Below are 20,401 nucleotides of genomic sequence, written 5' to 3'. Positions count from 1 at the left end.
TTGAGAAACCTGTCTTCTCTCACCACTCTTCCTTCTTTCATGATCTGATGAGACAGTGCAAGAGCATCTTTGTTTCTTTGGGGTTGTCTGCATTGGCCAAAAGCCCCATGTTCCCCCCAGCCTTGTGTCATCTAGTTCAGACAATGAAAGCTAAAACTCTGGGGATAGGATTGGGCCAAATTCTGGTAGACTGGACATGGATCTGGGGGATTTAGCCAAATTCCGGGATAAACAGCCTTTTATCTTGGGTCAATTTGACTTCTGGTTTGTTGTGGGGTTTCCTGGATACTCTACAGCAAATCCCTGCAGTTTACAAGCCTCCCCCCATGCTCCTTACCTTACTGCACAGTTACTGATACTGAGAAACTCACAGTTACCATGTCTGACATGGAAATGGGGTGTCTGGCCATGTGGGTGCAGTTAGATGCCCTGTTTCCACATCAGAAATGGCGACTGGGGTTCACAGTACCAGGGGTTGTGTGGCAAGGTAAGGAGTGTGCATTGGTAGCGGGTCCTGAGTCAGCACAGGAACAGGTGTGTAAACACTCAGTCATCCCTGTGACGACCCAGGGACTGGCCTGGATAGTACTGGGGCCAAATTAGGATGGAGTCAGTCAATGCTATGCTGGTCTGTCTGCTCAACCCCTCTGAAGCCTTCTTGTAGGGGCAGCATTACAAGCAAACAGTGCAAACCTCAGTTATTCTCCCGTGCTGGTGCTGTGGTGCTTTTTGGAGAAGCCACAAACCACCTACTTCTGAATCTAGAACTCCAGTTTTGAAAGGGAGGAACACAACAAAAATCAAACTAGATTGTTTTGTACTATTGATATATTTTGGCAGCCTAATGGTAGTGTGGAGCACTGTGTGAGCCTGATGTGCAGTCACTTCTGCTTAACTACATGGGTGGAGGGGAAACCATGTTAGGAAACGGAAGATTGGTCTAGTTCAGACCTGCACATCTTGGCTTTGGGTAAGGACCAAAATTAAAATCAGCTAAATTTCTTCAAGTCACAGATAAGTTTTAATTAATAATTATAATTAATTATTACAAATAATGATAATAACAATTCATTCATTAATTATATTAATTATAATTAATTAATTTCAATAATTGATAATCTGTCTCCACCACTGCCCAGCTCTTTCTCGGGAGAAAGCTGCGTGGCAGAGGAACCTTGAGCAGGGTGACCAGGTGTCATAACCAGAATGGAGGGCAAGGCACCTCAAAATGTAGGGTATTCAAGAAAAATGTAGGACATTGCAAAATAAAACAATAATATAAATTATAAAAAAATTATAAATACAGCATAAATACAGCATGCCTGTGCCAAGCACAGGCTTATCATTTGCGGATTTGAGTCTCCATGGACGGCAAGCCCTGGCTGTTGTAATGGGTGTGTGCTCCTGCATGCACTGGTGCTGGCACTGACAGGACCGCACGGCCATTGCAAACAAATGGAATTTGAGGTCCCGTGTTTTTTGGCATCTTCAGGGGGATCCAGAACAGATCCCCTGAAGATACCTAGGGCTCACTGTATAAATGCACAAAAAATCCTCGTGATCCCCCCACCCCTGATTCCATTGTGCTCCAACCCTCTTACCCCGCTGGAAACTCCCTCTTTGCTGATAGGTGAGTCAGTTGGAAAAGTGCATCTCACTCCAGAAGGCAAATATATTTGAGCAGTTTGCATTCTATGTCTTTCTATAATAATACCTACAAAACTGATTAATGGTAATAGCAAATGGACCATTTATTTTTTTAAAAAAACAGTATGTTTAAATGCTGCTTTAAAAAATCTTTCTGTCTCCCAGTTCTGAGATGATTGGGGAGAAAATGAAAAAGTGTTTGGAGGTAGGGACCCATATAAGAGCCAGCGTGGCATAGTGGTTTGAGTGTTGGACTACAATTCTGGAGGCCAGGATTCGATTTCCAGCTCAGCCATGAAACCCACGGGGTGGCCTTGAGCAAGTCACACTCTTTCAGCCTCAGGGGATGGCAATGGCAAACCTCCTCTGAACAAATCTTGCCAAAAAAAACCCCCATGATAGGATCACTTTAGGAACACCATAAGTCAGGAATCACTTGAAGACATGCAACAACAAAAACATGGGAATGGGGTGGGAGTGAAACGCTGGCTGTCACTGCACACCCCAACCCATGCATGAGGAGGCAGCTGGGGAAGCACTCTGGAGCAGATTGTCGCCCTCTCTGGAGCCCCCTGAACATGACAAGGAGGAAAGGGCAGAGGAGGAGCCCTCCTTCAGACGGTGCCCCTGAGGCAGGCAGTCCTGCCTTTACACTCTCCGGCCCCAACTGGCCTGCCTGGCTCACATCTCTGAGATGGAGGCAACAGTAGAGGGGGCTCAGGTGGTGTCGATGCCCCGTCTTTCCCTTCTTGTCCCTTGGCCCAGACAAGGCCCAGACAGAGGCAAGGCTCACCTGTCTTTCCAACCAGCCCCAGCAGCCTATCCCAGCTGGGTGCCTTCCCCCCCCCCCCCCGCTGTTTCCTCTCTTTGCCTGTTTCAGCTGCTCCGTTTTGCACATGGTGCCGAGCCAGGACTCTACCTCCCTGTCTTTCGTATCTCCTTCCCTCCCTTTCTTTCCATTCCGGTGCAGCTGCCCTAGGACAGGCAGCCTGGTGGGGGAAGGGTTTCAGTGGAAGTTGACCCTTATAAAAATGGAAGATGCTTTGCAATTCTTCCCAGACCCCTCAGAGCCAAGGTTAAAATGTAGGATTGGGAAAAGGAGAATGCTTGGTTAATCTGGCCTTGAAAGGCAAACAATCACCTTTCCTCCTTTTCCTCATTCTGGCTTTTGCCTGCAGACCTCCAGAAATCCTTTGGTGGGCTGCAAGTGGCCCATGGGCCATATGTTGTACAGTTGATGGTGCATTTGAACTGGAAGCAGGAGCTCCTGCTGCCTCTTTTAAATGATTGGTGGTGGGGGGAAAATTAACTGCAGGAATATGGTAGTTTCTCACAGATCATTGGTTGTCTGTTCCTTCTCTCTAGCATATTCATATTCATATCAATTCATTTAATTTCATTTATATCCCTCTTTTCTTCCAATATGGAAGGCAAAATGATACAAGGCAGGATATGATGTGGTACTCCTGATGGTCTTGGACTGCATATACCTTCAGCTCTATCCAGCGCCTCCACTAAAGCCGGGTTTTTGGGGGGGGCAGGGGGGGGGGACTGCAGCTTGTCATCATCTGAAGGGCCAGAAGTTGGCCATATCTTCTCCACCAATTGTCAAAGCCTTGAAAGAACAAGGACATAAACCTGTGCTCAAGGCCTAACTTCTTCCAGTGCGACAGTAGCTATCCTATCAAAAATGTTGGGTCTCAGTATGGAATAACTGTTTCTTTTTGTTTGTGTTTAGAAAAAAGCTTTTAGAGAACAGAATAAAACCATGGTCACTTTCTGTCTTTTTGCAGTTTTTTGGGTTATACTCATGGCCATTGTAGTGGGCCTCGCCATGTACCCTTTCTTTGTTTGTCTTGCAACCAGACAGCCGATTGCAGGAGCAATATTAGGATTTCTTTACACAACAGCATGGTGAGTAGATGATTAGTTGGAGATAATGGCCTGAGTGCCACTTACAGGAACATCTGGGATTCTGGCAGATGTCTTCAGAGAGCCTGAGAGCATTGTGATCATGTCTGAAAGCAATTTATGTTCACAGGCTCCACAAAATACTTGAATGTGTAAAGTTATAAGGAGATTTTCACTGACATCTTTCAGTGTAAGGTGGATGGGTTGTTGATTGGGTTCTAAACCAGAAGAGTCTTGCAGCACTTTAAAGACCAACACATTTTAATGGTCTAAGTTTTGGTGAAGCAGTTTATTGTCATCATGAATGAAGTGTAATCTGAAACCTGCAGGCATATTATACACATGATTCAGAGAGGAGACAGTTTACAAAGAACAGACAGTAAGAATTATGTGAACACTAAATAATTATGTGAACACTAAATAACTACAGTGACCCTTAATAGCAGTAGTAATAGCGAGTGCATTTCTATACCCCTTGCCAATGTACTAAGCAGTTTTTAAAGTGTAAGCTAATTGCACCCAACAAGCTGGGTACTCATTTTAGCAACCTACAGAAGGATGCCAGGCTGAATTGATCCAGAGCCCCTGGCTGGTACTGAAGTCACAACCTTGTTAAATTCTTTAGTACAGGCATTTAACCACTGTGCCACCTGGACTCCCTAATAAAGCAGTAGTAGTGCTAAAACTACCATCCTACCACATGTTTGGCATGTTTCCCCTTTTTAAAAAACAAGTAATTTGGGGGACATGAGGGAGCTAGTCTTGTAGCTTCTCTAGTTTCCTCTCCTTATTGTGGAAACAGATGAAATATTCTGGAGTGTGGATGGTTTGGGTTTCTATATAAGAAAATCTAGCTGGAGATCACACATCTATGCTTCTGAAGAAAAGGGACAAGTGGGAAAGCCTTTCAGTTTAATCAGGCTTTTAATATGTAACTGCGGTGTGTTTTATTTAATTTTAATCTTTTGTATGTTTTAAAACATTTTAATATTGTTTTAATTGTGATGATTTTAATAGTTTGATTTTAAATTTGCATTGGTAGATTTTAATTGATTTCCTCTTGTGAGCTACCTGGGGTCCTACTCCGGGAGAAAGGCAGCATATACATAAAATAAATAGTACTAAAAAGTGTAACAATGCATTGTGTTGCAATTTTATTGTCATTCATGAAGACTCACTTTGACATAGAATGTACTATGTGCCTATCCCTGCCTTAGGGATGCAGTAACTGATGTTGTTCTTCCTTTTTTTTTTTTGGGTAGGTTGACTATCACAATCCTAGATATTTTGCAGTGTCCTGAGTTAGATGTAAGTACGTATTTGCAATTATTAAGAGTATTTATTGAATAATGAACATAGTGGGCTCGATACTAGTGTGAAGGTGCATAACACAGGAGTCTTATTAAAGCTTCACAAGCCTGGGTTTGGGTCATGACTGTCAGGGTAACCATCTATGAACGACACAGATAGATTTAATGTGCCCAAATAAGGTGGAAAACTATGGCAGAATTTTCCTGCATGTATGTACAGTTGAGAGAGACAGTCTTGAAAATATTCTTTACTCCAGTATGGAAATGGATTCAACAGTTTTGGGGAGGTAGAAAGACTGAAAAAATGTTTCAAGAATCAAGAACTCCAAACTGATCCAGAGTTGCAGCAGTATTGCCAGTCTAGAGGGCTTCAACCATGACACACACAGAGAGACACATAATCTGAGTCCAAACAGAATGGGATTCTGCTTCACACAAATGCAACAATTTGTTTTGGTCACATGTGCAGCATCCACAACATGCAGTGTGTGCTCTTGCAAATATGCACACCTACATTCTACCACCTTGGAGCTTTTTCCTCAAGCTCACATTATGCTAAAACAGTGAGTTTAGTGAGTTTGGACTCAACTTGTTGAATGATTAAGGGGCTCAACAGACCGCTCCTTTCCTCACTGGATCGGGGCTTTTGGCAACTACATGCTGCGGTCCTGATCTGGCCTTTCCTCAGCACAAACAATAAGCCACAAAAAGTAGCTCCTTTTTGTACCACGGAAAGGGTGTCCTTGCCATGGTAGTGGCTGTTCTCTGCTTCTTCAGTGCAGCATTAGTAAACGGTGCGCTGAAGACGCGGCATGATGCTACCCTCTAGACTGGCAGCATCATGCCACGTCTTCAGGTGGGCATGGGGGCGGAGTTGAGCCGACCAGCATGCGGTCACCATGCCACCACTCTGCCCCCATGCCAGCTCTTTATGCCAGTCTGTTGAGTCCCTAAGTCAACAAGTTATTTTCCTAATGATTTTACCTGATTTTCTAGATTCCCCAATTTAACACTGAAGTTAAAAATAGGCATTAAGGCCTGTTACAGACAGCCAAAATAAAGCTGCTTCGAGTCACAGTGGAGGTATGGTGTTTCAATGATGCATGCGTCCTAAGAGTCCAGAAGTCGCACCAAAGCCACACTCCAGCCCTAAGGACTGGAGCGTGGCTTTGGTGTGGCTTCTGGACTCAAAGGACACGTGCATCATTGAAACACCATACCTCCACTGTGACTCAAAGCAGCTTTATTTTGGCTGTCTGTAACAGCGTTTGTTAGAATTTGGTCCTTATAACATTCAGGACAACAGGATGGCCTTCTGCCTTGGGAGAAGAAATATTAGAATTAGAGGAAATACCTCACATTGCTTTGTTGTTAGTAAGACTAACAAGAGACAGTGTGATTTCTTTGAGAAGACTGTAGGGACAGAGAGAACTTTCTGGAGCCTAGGTATGATAATGAGTTGTGAAATGGAAGAATAGCTAGGTATTGGAAAGAAGAGAAAAATGAGAGTTATAATGAAATGTAGGGGGTGGGGGATTGGTTGCTTAGCAGAAGATCAAGGACTTGTCTATACGAGTGAAAAATGCTCTGAAAAATACCAGCACTCTGAAGCCAGTGCTGGTAGTCCTGATGATGTACAGCTACAGTACTTCCAAGGAGGATCCACGCTGTGAAGTGGAAGGCTTCTAGAACATGGCCATATAGCCCGATCCCCCCCCCCTCGCCAAAGGATCCATGTTTTTAGCCCTTAACCTTACTTTGCTCTGAACTAAGCAAAGTTGTGGGAAATCCTGGTATTTTCCAAAAACCCTGGAGAAATCTCAAGTTCTTTTGGTATGTAGACAGCTGGATCAGGTCCGATTCAGCCCAATCCAGTTGTCTACACACCAAGGGACTACCAGCACTGGCTTCAGGGTGAGTATGGCATTTTTCACTGTTGTAGACAAGTTCTTCGTCTTTTGTTAAGCAACCAGTTCCCTCTGCCCATTTTTATTATTGCTCATCTTTCTCTCATTGAGCAATGCAGGGGAAGGGAATGGCTTATTTTCTAAATCGCTACTACCCTGCTTCCTCATGAACAGGAGCTCTGTAGCTTCCTGGTGCACTACCACTTCTGCTGAGGGCAGAAATGACTGCCTGGGTTCCTTGTTGATCACATGTTTGGGTGGCCATCTGTGCCTTCAGCAGAAGAGGTAGCACATCAGACACACTAATACACAGAGCTCCTACCTGCAAACAAGTGGTGGAAGCAGCTCTAAAAACAGTAGACAGGCCAGTGAGATATTGGCTTAGCTGACCCATATGCACAACAATGTGTCACCTCACTGAATCTGGCCTGGTGTGTGTGATCACCATTGTGGTTAGTCTGGGGCCAGTCCAAGGCCCTCAAGCAGTCTGGGCCATTTCAGAATGTCAGGCTGTTTTACCCACCTCCTCCCCACTGACCTCTAAGAAAGGAAAGCAGTTGATGTCTTTCTGGTAGTTGGGCTGCATTATGATTATGTTCAGTATCTTCTTTTCTTCTTTTGAATATGTTCTGAACTGGCTTCCATTATACATAATGAGATAATATAGAAGTATTAAATAATGTTATTTGGTTGCTTTCAGAAAGGCCTTTTAGATTTTAAGGACTGAAAAGTAGATACTCCCTCCCATGAGCCCATATGAAAGGACATTGGACTCTTTCTGGGAGCAGGGGACACACTCTTTTCAGAAAATTATTACCAGGGAGTCCTGGTGCCACAGTGGTTAAATGCAAGTACTGAAGCCACAAAGTTGTGAGTTCGATAGGTGAGTTCGACCAGGCAGGGCTCCAAGGTTGACTCAGCCTTCCATCCTTTCATAGGTTGGTAAAATGAGTACCCAGCTTGTTGGGGGCAATTGGCTTACACATTTTAAACTGATTAGAGAGTGCTTAGCACTATAAAGTGGTATAAAAATGTACTTGCTATTGCTATTATGGGACTGTTTGATTGTAGATCATTGTATACTTATACTGTGGGCTCTTGGTATCCACTGAAACCTCCCCATGGATTCCAGAACCCCCCATGGATACCAAAATCTGTAGATATTCAAGTCCCATTAAAGATGATGAATAGTAAAATAGTCTCCCTTATATAAAATGGCAAAATCAAGGACTGTTTTTGGGAATTTGTATATCTTAAAAATATGAGATATGGGCCCACTCTTTCTGAAGCCGAGAGAGTGTGACTTTCCAAAGTGTCTTTCTGTGCGTTTTTTGTCCTTTTAATGCTGCCTTGTTGTGACAATGTTGGTGGTGGTGATGATGGTGATATTGATATGAGCCAGCTTCTGAGGTACGGCCAAAGCAAGTTGCTCTGATTTTTACAAACTCATGCGCAGTGAAGAAAAACCAAAATCCCTTGACCAAGTACACACTTCTGAGAAGTATAGTTGGTGCAAGACACGTGAAACCGAGGGCAAATCACTTCTTGTTAAACCAGCTTGACATGCTCAATATGCATAGCCATGTGAACCCATGTTCAGTGTGAAACCCAAAGAGTTTGTTTATGCAGTAAGCCTCTGAAATATGCAAGAGGCCATCTTAAGTAAAGCCATGTTCAATGCCCAAATGTGCTGTTTGGAATGGGGGGGGGGGGGTTGGCCAGAAAGGGAAGTCCATTTCTGTCATCTGTCTAGGAATAATGCCCAAATGTCCTCCATTTTGATCATGCCTAAGTAACATGCATATTAACATTTTAAAAAAATCATCATTTTCCCCTGCATGTCCTCCATTTAAAAAATGTGTCCTACATTTGAAAATGTTGTCCTATATTATTTATTTATTTATTTATTTATTTATTTATTGGCTTCGGCCCCCCAGTTGTCTGAGGGACAGCAAGCCGGCCCCTGGCTCAAAAAGGTTGCCTACCCCTGCTTTAGGCATATCAGAGGAAGCAATGGATGCACAAATCAAAAAAGTATTTAGAATTAATTCTGCATATGTAAAGGAAAATAAAGTGCTGGAAGATGTAATCATAAGTTTCACGAACATCAGAATGAGAGATACAATCATAGAACAAAATTCTCCAGGGTTTCAAGTAGGGCTCTTTCCTAGTCCCACGTCAAAATAATAAGAATTCAAATAAATATATTTTTCATGCACAGTGTGTGGTCCATGACAGTTATTGCCTCTCTCAGATGCAGTACAGAATCTTGGTAACTTGGGTCTGTTACTGAAGCTGCTATTGCTATTGCTATTGATAGTTCCAAGTGAAAGATTCTTTTTTTATTTATTTATATTTTAATAAATAATAAATAACATTTTTATTTCTATCCCGCTTTTTGCCAGGCAATCAAAGTGGCATACAACAAGTTAAAATACATCCATATATATATAATGCCCCCCCTTAAAACAAGATTAAACAGTATAAGATTAAAAACTACATATTAAAAACCAACTAATCCAAATAAAATCATCGTGGGCAGAGTTCACTAGATGAGAAGTCTTATTCGTGGCCGAGTATTTTATTCTGGGAAGGCCTGCTGAAGGAGATCCATCTTAATGGCTTTCTTAAAGCTCTCTAGATTGGTAATTTGCTGGATCTCGTCCAGCAGGCCATTCCATAAGTTGGGAGCGCCTGCAGAAAATGTCCTCTGGGAGGTTGCTGTCAACCTGGTCTTTAAGGGCTGTAATAAATTCCTCCCTGAGGACCTGAGTGTACGGGGCAGATTATATGGAAGCAGGCAATCCCTTAGATAGGTTGGGCCCAAGCCATGTAGGGTGTTAAAGGTGATAACCAACACCTTGTATTGTGCCTGGAAACTGATAGGCAGCCAGTGGAGTGACTTCAATATTGGTGTTATATGGTCATTCCTTGCTGTTCCTGTGACCATGCTGGCTGCCATATTCTGTACCAACTGGAGTTTCTGGACTAGGCACAAGGGTAGCCCCATGTAGAGCGCATTGCAAAAATCAAGTCTTGAGGTTACCAGCGCATGTACTACAGTTTCGAGGTCACCCTGTTCCAGGAAAGGGCACAGCTAAAGCTGATAACAGGCACTCTTGACCGTCGCATTCACCTGATTCTTCATCTGAATCGATGGGACAAGAAGCACCCCCAGACTGCGAACACAGTCCTTCGAGGAGAGCATGAGCCCCTCTAGGATTGGAGGTTGCAGCCCAATACCCGGTTTGATTCTACTTTGATTCTTATTTATTACAAATCACAATAATCTCATACTTTCAGCATTAAACAACATACAACATAAAACCTACAACATATAACATTGAACATAAAAACATCTATACATATCACAAATATTACAAATAATATAAACTATTTATCTACACATCAGCATTCATTACTTCCTTATCAAGTGAACGATTCTAACCAAAAGGCTTGGCTGTGAAAAAACAAACTTGGCTGAACAAAAGAAACCTGGCTGTGAAACTGGTGCAAGGACATAATTCCACTTACACTTAGCTCCCTGCTTAGGACCCTGCATATCCCCCCTCCTTGTATGTGTGTAGCATTTCTATACACATTATACTTATACTACAAGACAATAATGAAGTAGATCCTCATAGTAACACGTGAATCTTGTTATTCCTTTGTCTGAATGTATTTTTACATTCAGGTCATTGCATTCATTTATAGTCTCCCTTTTGCTCTGTTTTTCAGTCATCCTTTAATTCAGAGCTGAGCAACAGGCACAGGTCTAGGGGCCAATTGCTTCCCCTGAAACCTGCCAGGGGTTAAAAGGATTGCAAAAATGCCAAAATAGGAAAAACAGAGGTGGCTGGAAGTTCACAAACTCTTGAAAATTGATTGGTATGTGGATTTCTGACATATTTTGTTGTCAGCAGATCTGTATTCTTTTGGCGGGTAATTATATATACATTATCTCCAATAGCTGCTAGTAAGATTAGGTTTAGGACTTTATCACACGGAGAAAATTGGAAGGTTAATCTGGAGTCATCCAAGGTATTTCGCGTAATTTCGCAAGAGAATTTCAAACGATGTCGCCCACAATCAGGACCCAATCAAAACGCAGTCATGAGACATACCAGGAATAGCTTAATTCGGAAAACTATTGAATTTATAAATCCTGTGTCACTGTGAATATGCAGTCAATTCGCATTTGCGTTAGTATGAAATGCTACTCCAGTTTGGCCATGGGATTTCCCCCCCCCATTAGAAACAAACTACAATTCCCATGGATCCTTTGTTGCGATTTTGCTTCTGGTACTCCAAGCCTTCTGTGGTTGTCGAGAGGAAAGCAACTGTTTTAGAAGGAGGGAAAAAAAGAGAGTGAGAGAGGATTTTCTAAATTCAGCATTGAATTGGAGTGGGGGTGGGAAGCCAGGCTTTGAAAAAGTCTCCTTTCTTTAACAGTCTCCCCCCCCCCCCCATCAGCAACCCCAGTCTTAAAGAGAAAAGAGGAGAGAAGAAGAGAGGGAGCGAAAGAGGAGAAAGCAAAGAGAGGGCCTGGGGCCAAGCAGAAAAACCCTCCTCCTTCCTTGCCTCCCTTCCTCTCTTTTTCTCCCCCCTCCCCCCCCACTTTAACATGATCTGATCTGTTTCCTACACAACTGGGTATAAGGGAACATAATAGACAGTGTTCAAGTGTCATTGATAATTCTGCTTTCTTTGTCTAGACAATCAGAGGATATAACAACATAATTCTAATATGGCCTTCCCTGCTATGTTACCTTTTCCTGCTTGGAAGATTTGCATTTATATTTGTGAAAGCAGTGAGAGATCTGCTTGGCCTAGAATCTATAAGGGTGAGTATATTCTGATAATGCACCAGTGATTTCAATCTCTCTCTTTTTAAAATCTGACGCTTGCTGTCTTAATTCTGACTCAGCAACTGAACTGAACCGGACGGTCTTGTAAACTGAAAATGAACAAAGAACTGCTCTGAGAAGCAAGTTCAATTTTTATCAGTTTGATGGTTACTTATTTGGCCTTTCTGTGTTTAAAATCAGCGGTTTTAGGTACAAAACTGTAATGTCCCAAATCTGGTGTGAAATAATTTGCGGGAAAGAAGACAGTCATTTTCCAAAATCAAATGTCACTGGAGGCACACTACATGGGCCATGGGTGACTTTGGGCATGTCATATGCTCTCAGCCTCAGGGGAAGACAATGACAAACTTCCTCTGTACAAATCTTGTCAAACCCCCCCTCCCCCCCCCCCCATGATAGGTTCTCTTTAGGGTTCCCATAAATTAGAAATGACTTGAAGGTACACAACAACAACAACGAATGTAGTACCTTACATTTAGCCCTTTTGAAACTCTTTTTATAGTTTTATCCAGCTCTGTAATCTGTTAAGGCCATTTTGAACTCTGAACCTCTCTGGGTCAGTAGCTACCATTACAATTTGGTGCCATCTGCAAATTTGATCAGTGTGCCCTGTGATTCATCATCCAACTAATTTATGAAGGTGTTGAACAACACTGGCCAGGCCAGAACTTTGTTCCATTAGTCACCTTTCTCCAGGATGAAGAGGAACAGTTGGTGAGCACTCTTTGTGTTTGGCCAGTCCTCGATTAACAAATCCATCTAATGAAAGCATCGCATAATCTACATTTTATCAGATGCTCTTTAAGACTTTAATAGATAACTTGTCAAAACCATGACTTAAATCAAGATATACTATGCCCGTTACAGACGGGCCTGAAAATACGGACTGGGTCCGTATTAGGGTTAGAAAGGGGCGTCACTTCCTGACGCCCCTAACCCTAATACGGACCCAGTCTGTAAAAAATGGCGGCGGCCGTTCGACACGGCCGCTGCCATTACGACGTCACGACTGCACCACCTCCAAACGAGGCGGCGCAGACGTGATGTCTTTGTGCCGCATGAGGGCGGCTAGAGCGCCCTTTCTGCAGTGCAAGAAGGAGGTCCAAAACGGAGCTCCTTCTGGGGTTTGCGTCGCTGGGCACAGCCTTTACATGGCTGTGCCCAGCGACGCAGAGGAGAAAGGGGCCAAGTGGCCCCTTTCTCCTCCTCTCCGCCGTCGCCGGATGTCCTTGGAGCTTGAAGCCCCAAGGACACCCCTTTCCAGGCCGCGGGCAGCAAAGCGGCGGATCAGGGCCTCGGAGGCTGCCGGTCTGGCAGCTGAGGCCCCAATACAGCGGGGAAAGGGGCGGGTGCAGGCCGCCCCAAACAGGCAGTCTGTAACCCACCTATGTCTCATTATCATCCTCATTTACCAAGCTTGTAAAGCTTGTTCACAGACACACAGTGGTCCCCCCACCTTCGCTGGGATTAGGGATGAAGAACTCCCAATGAATGTGGAAAAACTGCAAATTAAAAAAGCACTATTCTTTTTACCTGAAAGAACACCTCTCTATGAATCTTCAGGTTCTCCAGTGCAACTCTGTGGTCAACATCTGCCAGAAGATGAGAACAGAATCATGCTGGAGGACCTACAAATGCCTAGTGAAGTGTTTTCTCTAGGAATTTTTATCTTCTCGAGCACAACTCTATAGTCAACGTCTGGCAGAGTTGTGCTGAGGACCAAGAGATTCCTCGAAAGGACCACAAAACACCACAAATACTCAAATCCTCAAAAGTCAAAGCTGCAAATGTGGAGGGCCAACTGTATATAAAAGGATAAGATAAATTTGGCAAATCTTACTTTTGAGAAACCCATACTGACTCTTACGAATCACATAATTTCTTTCTGATTGTTTAATTATCTGTTCCCGAATCTTTCCTATTTACTGATGACAAACTAGTCTATAGTTGCTCAGGTCCTTTTTTCCCCTCCAGGCTGCTGGGATCTTCCTTGTTCTCAGCAAATACCCAAACATGACTAACAATACTTCTGAGATTACATCTGTAAATTCCTTTACTACCCTTGGATGCAGTTTACCCACCCTTGAAGATTGTATTCATTTAGAGTAGCTAGGTATTCTCATATTACCTCTTTGTTCTGAGCTGAAGTCCTATCACTGAGTCATTTGCTCTGTTTTCACCAAGTGGAGCTGTTTTTCTTTTGAGAGAAGACTGAGGCAAAGAAAGTGATGAGCAATTCCTCCTTCCCTCTGTTCCTAGTTCTCATTTTAACATCGTCCCCATGCAGCGACTCTACTGTTTCCTTGTTCGTCCTCTTGCGCCAAACATAGCCAAAGCACACACATCTTTTTATTCTTTTTAAAAGCATTAGCTTCTCTGACTTTATCCCTACAAGTACTGGCTTTTTGTTTTTATTCCTCTTTGATGGCTTCTCCTATCTTCCATTTCTTTTCCATGCCTCTTTTGAATTTTAGCTGACCTGATGATGTGGGAGTCACTGGCATGCCAATGACATGTGGCTTCCACCCCTTGATGAGCTCATTTTAGATCTGTTTCTTGTGTTCTGTGAAAGTTACCACAGCACACAAGGGAGAGTGTGGCAGTTGTCCCAGGTCATTGGTGGGCCCTGAGAAAAGCACCAGCTGGGAATGTCTACATTTCCCATCAGCTGTGTGGACCAGCAAAGACAGTTCCAGGATAACCAACCTTTTATGTTTGATTTCATCACATCAGATATGTTGAAGAATGTGTACTAGAAGTAAAGGTTTTAAAAAATAAGTACTGTAATAAATTTTAAAAAATGAGTTTCCTAAATTAGAATAATGAGAATGAGTACCTGCTGAGTTTTGCAGCTGTAAAGTGTTATTTCTGGGCTTTGCACATGATCTTTCTCCTCTCTCCACTCTGTACAGGAGGAGATTTCTTTCCTGGAGGATCATCAGGCACAGTATGTCCACCGTCTGTTGAGGAAACCTCCACTACAGTGAGAATCATTCTGTTCTTGAAGCATTTTCCTTTTCAAGCTCAAAAAGAAGCCTTGTAGTAGTTTCATGTCCAGTGTGATAATACTCTCCCAACTGAGCATGCCGCCTTGATAACTGTTGGGAGTGGATGGACTTATTCAGAGGAGGTTGGATGAAAGTCTTACTGTCTAGCTGCCAAGGATGGGTCTATTCCACAGGCTTTCAATATTTTATGCAGAGGTTTTGGAAAAAGATGGAGACATTGGGCACATCATAACTCTATCACTGTTTTGTGTTTATGGGTTGCTCCTCTTTTCACCTGTCACCTGCCCAGACAGAGAGAAAAGAGAATACTGGATTTATTGGAAAGCATTTACTTATCAATGAAGAGAGAAGCATACAAAAAGGGTTAGCGCCTTCTTTTGTGGCAAGTGGTTCCCAATTGGTAGATAGCTTCTGCCCATATGGAAGCAGAGGAATCCTGTTAGTCTGAGGACCTGGACTAAGCTTACCTTACTGCAGAACAAACTGAACATTGGGAAACAAAATACAACCATGTGATATCATCCAGAAGAAACCAACTGACTATAGAGCAGAAAGTTTAATTAGATTGAGGGTACTGCCCAAACACAGTGCCCATGTTGCCTCCATCAGTTCTGCAAAATGGATGAAGCCACAGTTAGGGCTACCTGCTCCACTCCTTCTGGCCAGAAGAGGACTTCATGATAAGTTCAACCTTCTACCCTCAGCCAGCAAGAGAGTGGAGCATGCAAGGAAGGGACGTCCAAGATAGAAGGATCCTGGTGGCTCCAGGGTTGAGTCACATTCATACACAATTTACTGCAGGACTCTGTGCCCAAAGGCAGTCTCTGCTAGTCAAATTGATCTATTCAATTCTACCTGATGAAGGAGGAAAGGTTTGCATAAAGGATTGCCCTATTAAGACCCTATTTTTCTCTCTGTTTCAACCCCCCCCCCCCACACACACTCAAAGAACAATTTTTGCCTTGAACAAATTTCTTATAGTTAGCAGGATAGAGCCATCCACATTTTGGGGTAATGGGGAAGAGCTGTCTAGCTTATTCTTGCTGTGAACATGAAGCACTAGAAGACCTGTTGGTCCCATATGTAAAGATGGTGACAGCAGAGTAAATAAATACAGCAAGATGAAATAAATGGAAGAAAGCCTAAGGGCTACATATGTTTGTGCTTGGTTGGGGAACCGTGACTTCACCCTGCTTCCTCCCCTTCTGGAAAAGCACTATCAGTTTGGCTCCATCACTGAAAGAAGAAGGATTTAATCTTGTTCTACCCACTCCATCCCCTCTCTACTGGCTGAGAAGGACTCTCACAACAGGAAGGTTCAGTTCACACAGTGAACAAGACCAGAATGTGAATCTTCCTTTGGGTATTTAAAATTCTGAAGGAGGAAAAGGAAAGAACTAGCATGTAGAGATATTAGCATTGTAAGAAAAGCATTGGATCATTGTTTTTTTAAATGTAATTCTTTCCCCATATATTTTGTCTACTGACAGGCAGACTCAGAAATCCTGGATCCGAAGGAGGCTGTATGAATGGGATCCTCACTTTCTGTTCCCAAGCAGAATAATCAGTACCGTTGTGCTAGTTGCCATCTGCCTTTACATGGTAAGGGAACTCCTGTCTTCTCAGAAAAAACAAAACAAAAACAATTGTCTGGTATATCAGTTGCTAGACTGAAGACCATTCTAACCACAGCTTGAATGAAGGCAATCTCTTGTCACTGGAGTCTGATCAGCAGTTTGTCAGGACTTATTTCCAGTGTAGTGGTGGCAGATTAAGCCGTGGATGCTTGATTATTGAAGTTAATAAGTGTGTGCCTAGCATAATTTTAATGCTTGATATAGCCCAGGTTTCTCATGGTGGATGTAAAATAAAAATACGGCTACTGTAACTGTTCCTCCTCCACCTTAAACAGTTTATAGATTCTTGCTGTAAACAATTCATTAATACTTTTGTGGCATTAACTGTAGCAATTAAAGACAATGTCAGCTGATAGATATCCTGTGGTACAGCCCCCCCCCCCCCCCCCCCCCCGGAGACTCTCCAAATACTTTGGAATATAATATCCATCTTTCCTGGCTGCTAGCCAAGCTGACTGGAGTTGATGGGACTCTCAAATCAAGGGGGCACCTGGTTGAGGAAGGCTGCAAATATAATCTTTATATCAGGGATGGGAACAATGCAACCCTCCCGGTGTTGCTGGATCATGTCTTCCATGATCCCTCCATTTTGGCTCTCCTGGTTAGGCCCACTGTGATTTGCAGTTAGGGAGATTTGGTGGGCTAGTTGATCCACTCCTTTATTCATTAGAGAAGCAGAAGCAGTCTGGATTTAAGTGTGTGCGAGTGCAGGTTGGGGCTTTTTTCTTTCCATATTTACAAATACCTTGCTGTTTTACTGTTAAATTTAGCCTAGAAAATGTAATGCATTTTTAAATAGTATGTTTTTGACTTTCATATATTCAGACTAACCATTGTTGCTTTCTTTTGACCTCCAGTTTATCACATCTGAATTTATTACACTGAACCCAATTTTTGAAGAGATCAATAAGGACTTCACATCCGATGGACTTATTTCTGATGATAAAACACCATCACTCTTCTATTATTTCCAAGAATTTTTAAGCACCTTAGGAGGTAGACTCTGTGTTCCAGGTTTATTATGTGTGGTTCTGGGATCTGGCAGAAGCTTTGGTGTAAAAGAATGCTCAGAAATTATTTAGCACTATAATTCTGAGACATAAATGTGATAGTGCTTGCCTGTGGTTGATACACATTTGTTCATCTTCATGCTTCTTTGTTTCCCTTGAGGATCTATCAGACTTAAACCAGAGAAGGAAGAGCTTTTTCTCTTACAGATTTCTTTCTCAGATTCCACCCCCACCCCATTTAAACCCACAGAAAAAGATAAAGCTAAAAAGCAATGATTTCTTGGTCCGAACAGAGTGGTATCCCCTTGGCATGTTGCTTCTCCTTTCTTCACCGACTCACCTTGATCCACTTCTCCTGAGCCCTAAATGCCTTAAATGAGGCACCTTCCCCACACCGTAAACAACAGCCTTTGCTATTGCACTGGTATTTTTGGCCACTTCCTGGGATTCTGATTTCCTTTAGCCACATTAAAAAAAAAAGGGTGGCATTAGATGTGCTTTGAACTGATCACTAAGTTCAACCAAAATAAAAAAAAATAGTCTTAACCATGCAGAAAAATAGGTGTCTCTGCTGAAGACCTGCTCTGATTTTCAGTGGCACAAGCTATAGCCACTGGGAGAGTAAGGGAATTCCATTCCTCTAGCCTTTCTTACCGGAGCTAGTATGGCACAGTGGTTGAGCACTGGACTATGATTCTGGAGACCAGTGTTCAAATCCACATTTGGCCATGGGTAACCTTGGGCAAGTCACATTCTCTCAGCTTCAGGCGAAGGCAACGACAAACCTCCTTGGTACAACATGGGTTGCTCAAAAACAAGGCATGCAAGACTAATTTGATCTTTTTTTGCATATAGAGTCACAGGCTTGATAGATGAAAGGAATGCTGTGGATATAGTGTATCTTGATTTCAGTAAGCTATTTGACTAAGTTCCCCATAATAGCCTTGCAAAGAAGCTAGTAAAATGTGGCCTAGACAGTGCTCTGTTATTTGCAATTGGCTAACTGACCGAACCCAAAGGGTACTCACCAATGGCTTCTCTCCATCCTGGGGAGAGGTGACTAGTGGAGTGCCACAGTGATCTGTACTGGACATTGTGCTATTCAAAATCTTTATCAATGACTTGGATGAAGGAATAGAGAGCATGCTGATTAAAATTACAGATGATACCAAACTGAGGGAGGTTACTAATTTCCCAGAGGACAGGATTAAAATTCAAAATAACTGATTAGAGGGGTGGGCAAAAGCTAACAAGATGCATTTCAACAGAGAGAAATCTAAGGTCCTACACCTAAGCAGAATAAATGAAATGCACAGATACAGGATGGGAGACACCTGGATAGTCAACAGTTCTTGTGAAAGGGATCTAGGAGTCTTAGTAGAGTACAAGATGTACATGAGTCAGCAGTGTGATTCAGCAGCCAAGAAAGCCAACACAATTCTTGGTTTCAGCAATAGGAGTGTAATGTCTAGATCAAGGGAAGTGGTAGTGCCAGTGTATTCTGCTTTGATCAGGCATTATCTGGAATATTGTGTCCAGTTCTGGCCACCTCAGTTCAAGAAAGATGTTGACAAGCCGGAATATGTCCAGAGGAGGGCAACCAAAATGGTGAAAGGTCTGAAAGCCATGCCCTATGAGGAGCAACTTAGGGAGTTTGGAATGTTTAGCCTGATGAAAAGACGGTTAAGAGGTGACATGACTGTCATGTTTAAATATTTGAAGGAATGTCATATTAAAGAGGGACAAGGCTTGTTTTCCACGACTCCAGAGACTAGGTCATGGAGGGAGCTTTGGACTCAAACAAGAGATTCCACCTAAATCTCAGAGGTCCAGCTAAATCCAGGGTTAGCCAGGATTTTGGGAAGGGGGGATCCAGACTAAGTGCCACTGTTTTGTCCCAAGAGCAATACTATGGACTTTGTGTGTAGTAAGGCCACTGGCTCTTGGGAACACAGCCAGAACAAAAGACTTGTCCACAAATTTCTTAAGTTTCCAAAAGCTTTACTGGTTATAAACACAAAAAACACGAAACTGATCTCCTTTTTCTCAATAGTCCTTCCTAAGTGGACCCTTGCCTTACATGGGAAATTTGTTAACGGAATTAATGGAAGGAGGGGCGGACCCCATGGACCCCCCCCCCCCCCCGGCTACGTCACTGCTAAATCTCTTCCTGACAGTAAGAGCTGTTTGACAATGGAACACACTCCCTTGGACGGTGCTGGAGTCTCTTTATTTGGAGGTTTTTAAACAGAGGCTGGATGGCCATCTGTTGGGGGTGCTTTGATTACTGTTCCTGCATGGCAGGGGGTTGGACTGGATGGTCTCTGTGGTCTTTTCCAACTCTATGATTCTATGAAATCTTGCCAAGAAAAACCCATGATAGGTTAGGATCACATAAGTCAGAAACAACTTTAAGGCACACAAGAACAGCAGCAACAACCACAAAGCCTTTCTTACCAAGTTAAAGGACATTTTTGACCACTGCCTTTCTACGACATATTACTCAGACACTTTCTGTTTTCCCTGATGATATCACGAAGAAATGACATTAATAACCCTATCACTTTGACATAGCCAAATTGCATTCTGTGCAACATGTAATGCAGCTTCTTTTAAATCTGCCTTGAATCATAAAGACTGATGACTGAAACCCAGGGGCCCTTTCACGTCAACCAATTATATTGTTGTGTTTTCTTTTAAGCACCATGGGTCTGTCCCATGGAATCCTGGGATTTGCAGTTTAGGGTGTGGTACCAGGAATTCTCAGCCAGAGAGCTACTTTGGTGCCTCACCAAACTACAAACCCAAGGAATCCATAGGACGCACACATGGCAGTTAAAATGGAATCATAATGAAAGATTCCCTTGCTAATATCTTTATATCCAAATAATTAAATAGAGCAAAGGCTGCATTTTAGGGTAATAATGATTAATATTTACTTCCCATGTGGGTGAATAGTTCCAGAAAATGTTTCTAGAATATATAGAAAATATCTATGTTTCTAAGTGATTGAGAAATTTCAATATTGTCAGGATAAAGTTGGAGAGCCAGCATGGCATAGTGGTTTAAGTGTTGGAATACGACTCTGGAGACCAGAGTTTGA

General features: G+C 42.8%; 1 protein-coding gene across 1 annotated transcript in view; it reads left to right on the top strand.

Annotated features, from left to right (window-relative positions):
* LOC149323322 (stimulated by retinoic acid gene 6 protein-like) overlaps window positions 1–20,401 on the top strand; it is a 54,076-nt gene that overhangs the window by 22,776 nt on the left and 10,899 nt on the right. The window contains exons 5-10 of the mRNA XM_089510946.1: window positions 3,441–3,561; window positions 4,821–4,866; window positions 11,491–11,619; window positions 14,556–14,626; window positions 16,142–16,253; window positions 17,146–17,284. Of these exons, the coding sequence (XP_089367072.1) occupies window positions 3,441–3,561; window positions 4,821–4,866; window positions 11,491–11,619; window positions 14,556–14,626; window positions 16,142–16,253; window positions 17,146–17,284 (618 nt within the window). The remainder of the gene's footprint in view (window positions 1–3,440; window positions 3,562–4,820; window positions 4,867–11,490; window positions 11,620–14,555; window positions 14,627–16,141; window positions 16,254–17,145; window positions 17,285–20,401) is intronic.

Source organism: Sceloporus occidentalis, unplaced genomic scaffold (genome assembly GCF_023333645.1).
Source record: "Sceloporus occidentalis isolate IW3139 unplaced genomic scaffold, rSceOcc1.0.p SCAF_1, whole genome shotgun sequence".
Classification (NCBI taxonomy): Eukaryota; Metazoa; Chordata; class Lepidosauria; order Squamata; family Phrynosomatidae; genus Sceloporus; species Sceloporus occidentalis.
Note: the sequence above shows the minus strand (reverse complement) of the source record. Positions and strands in the feature narration are given on the sequence as shown.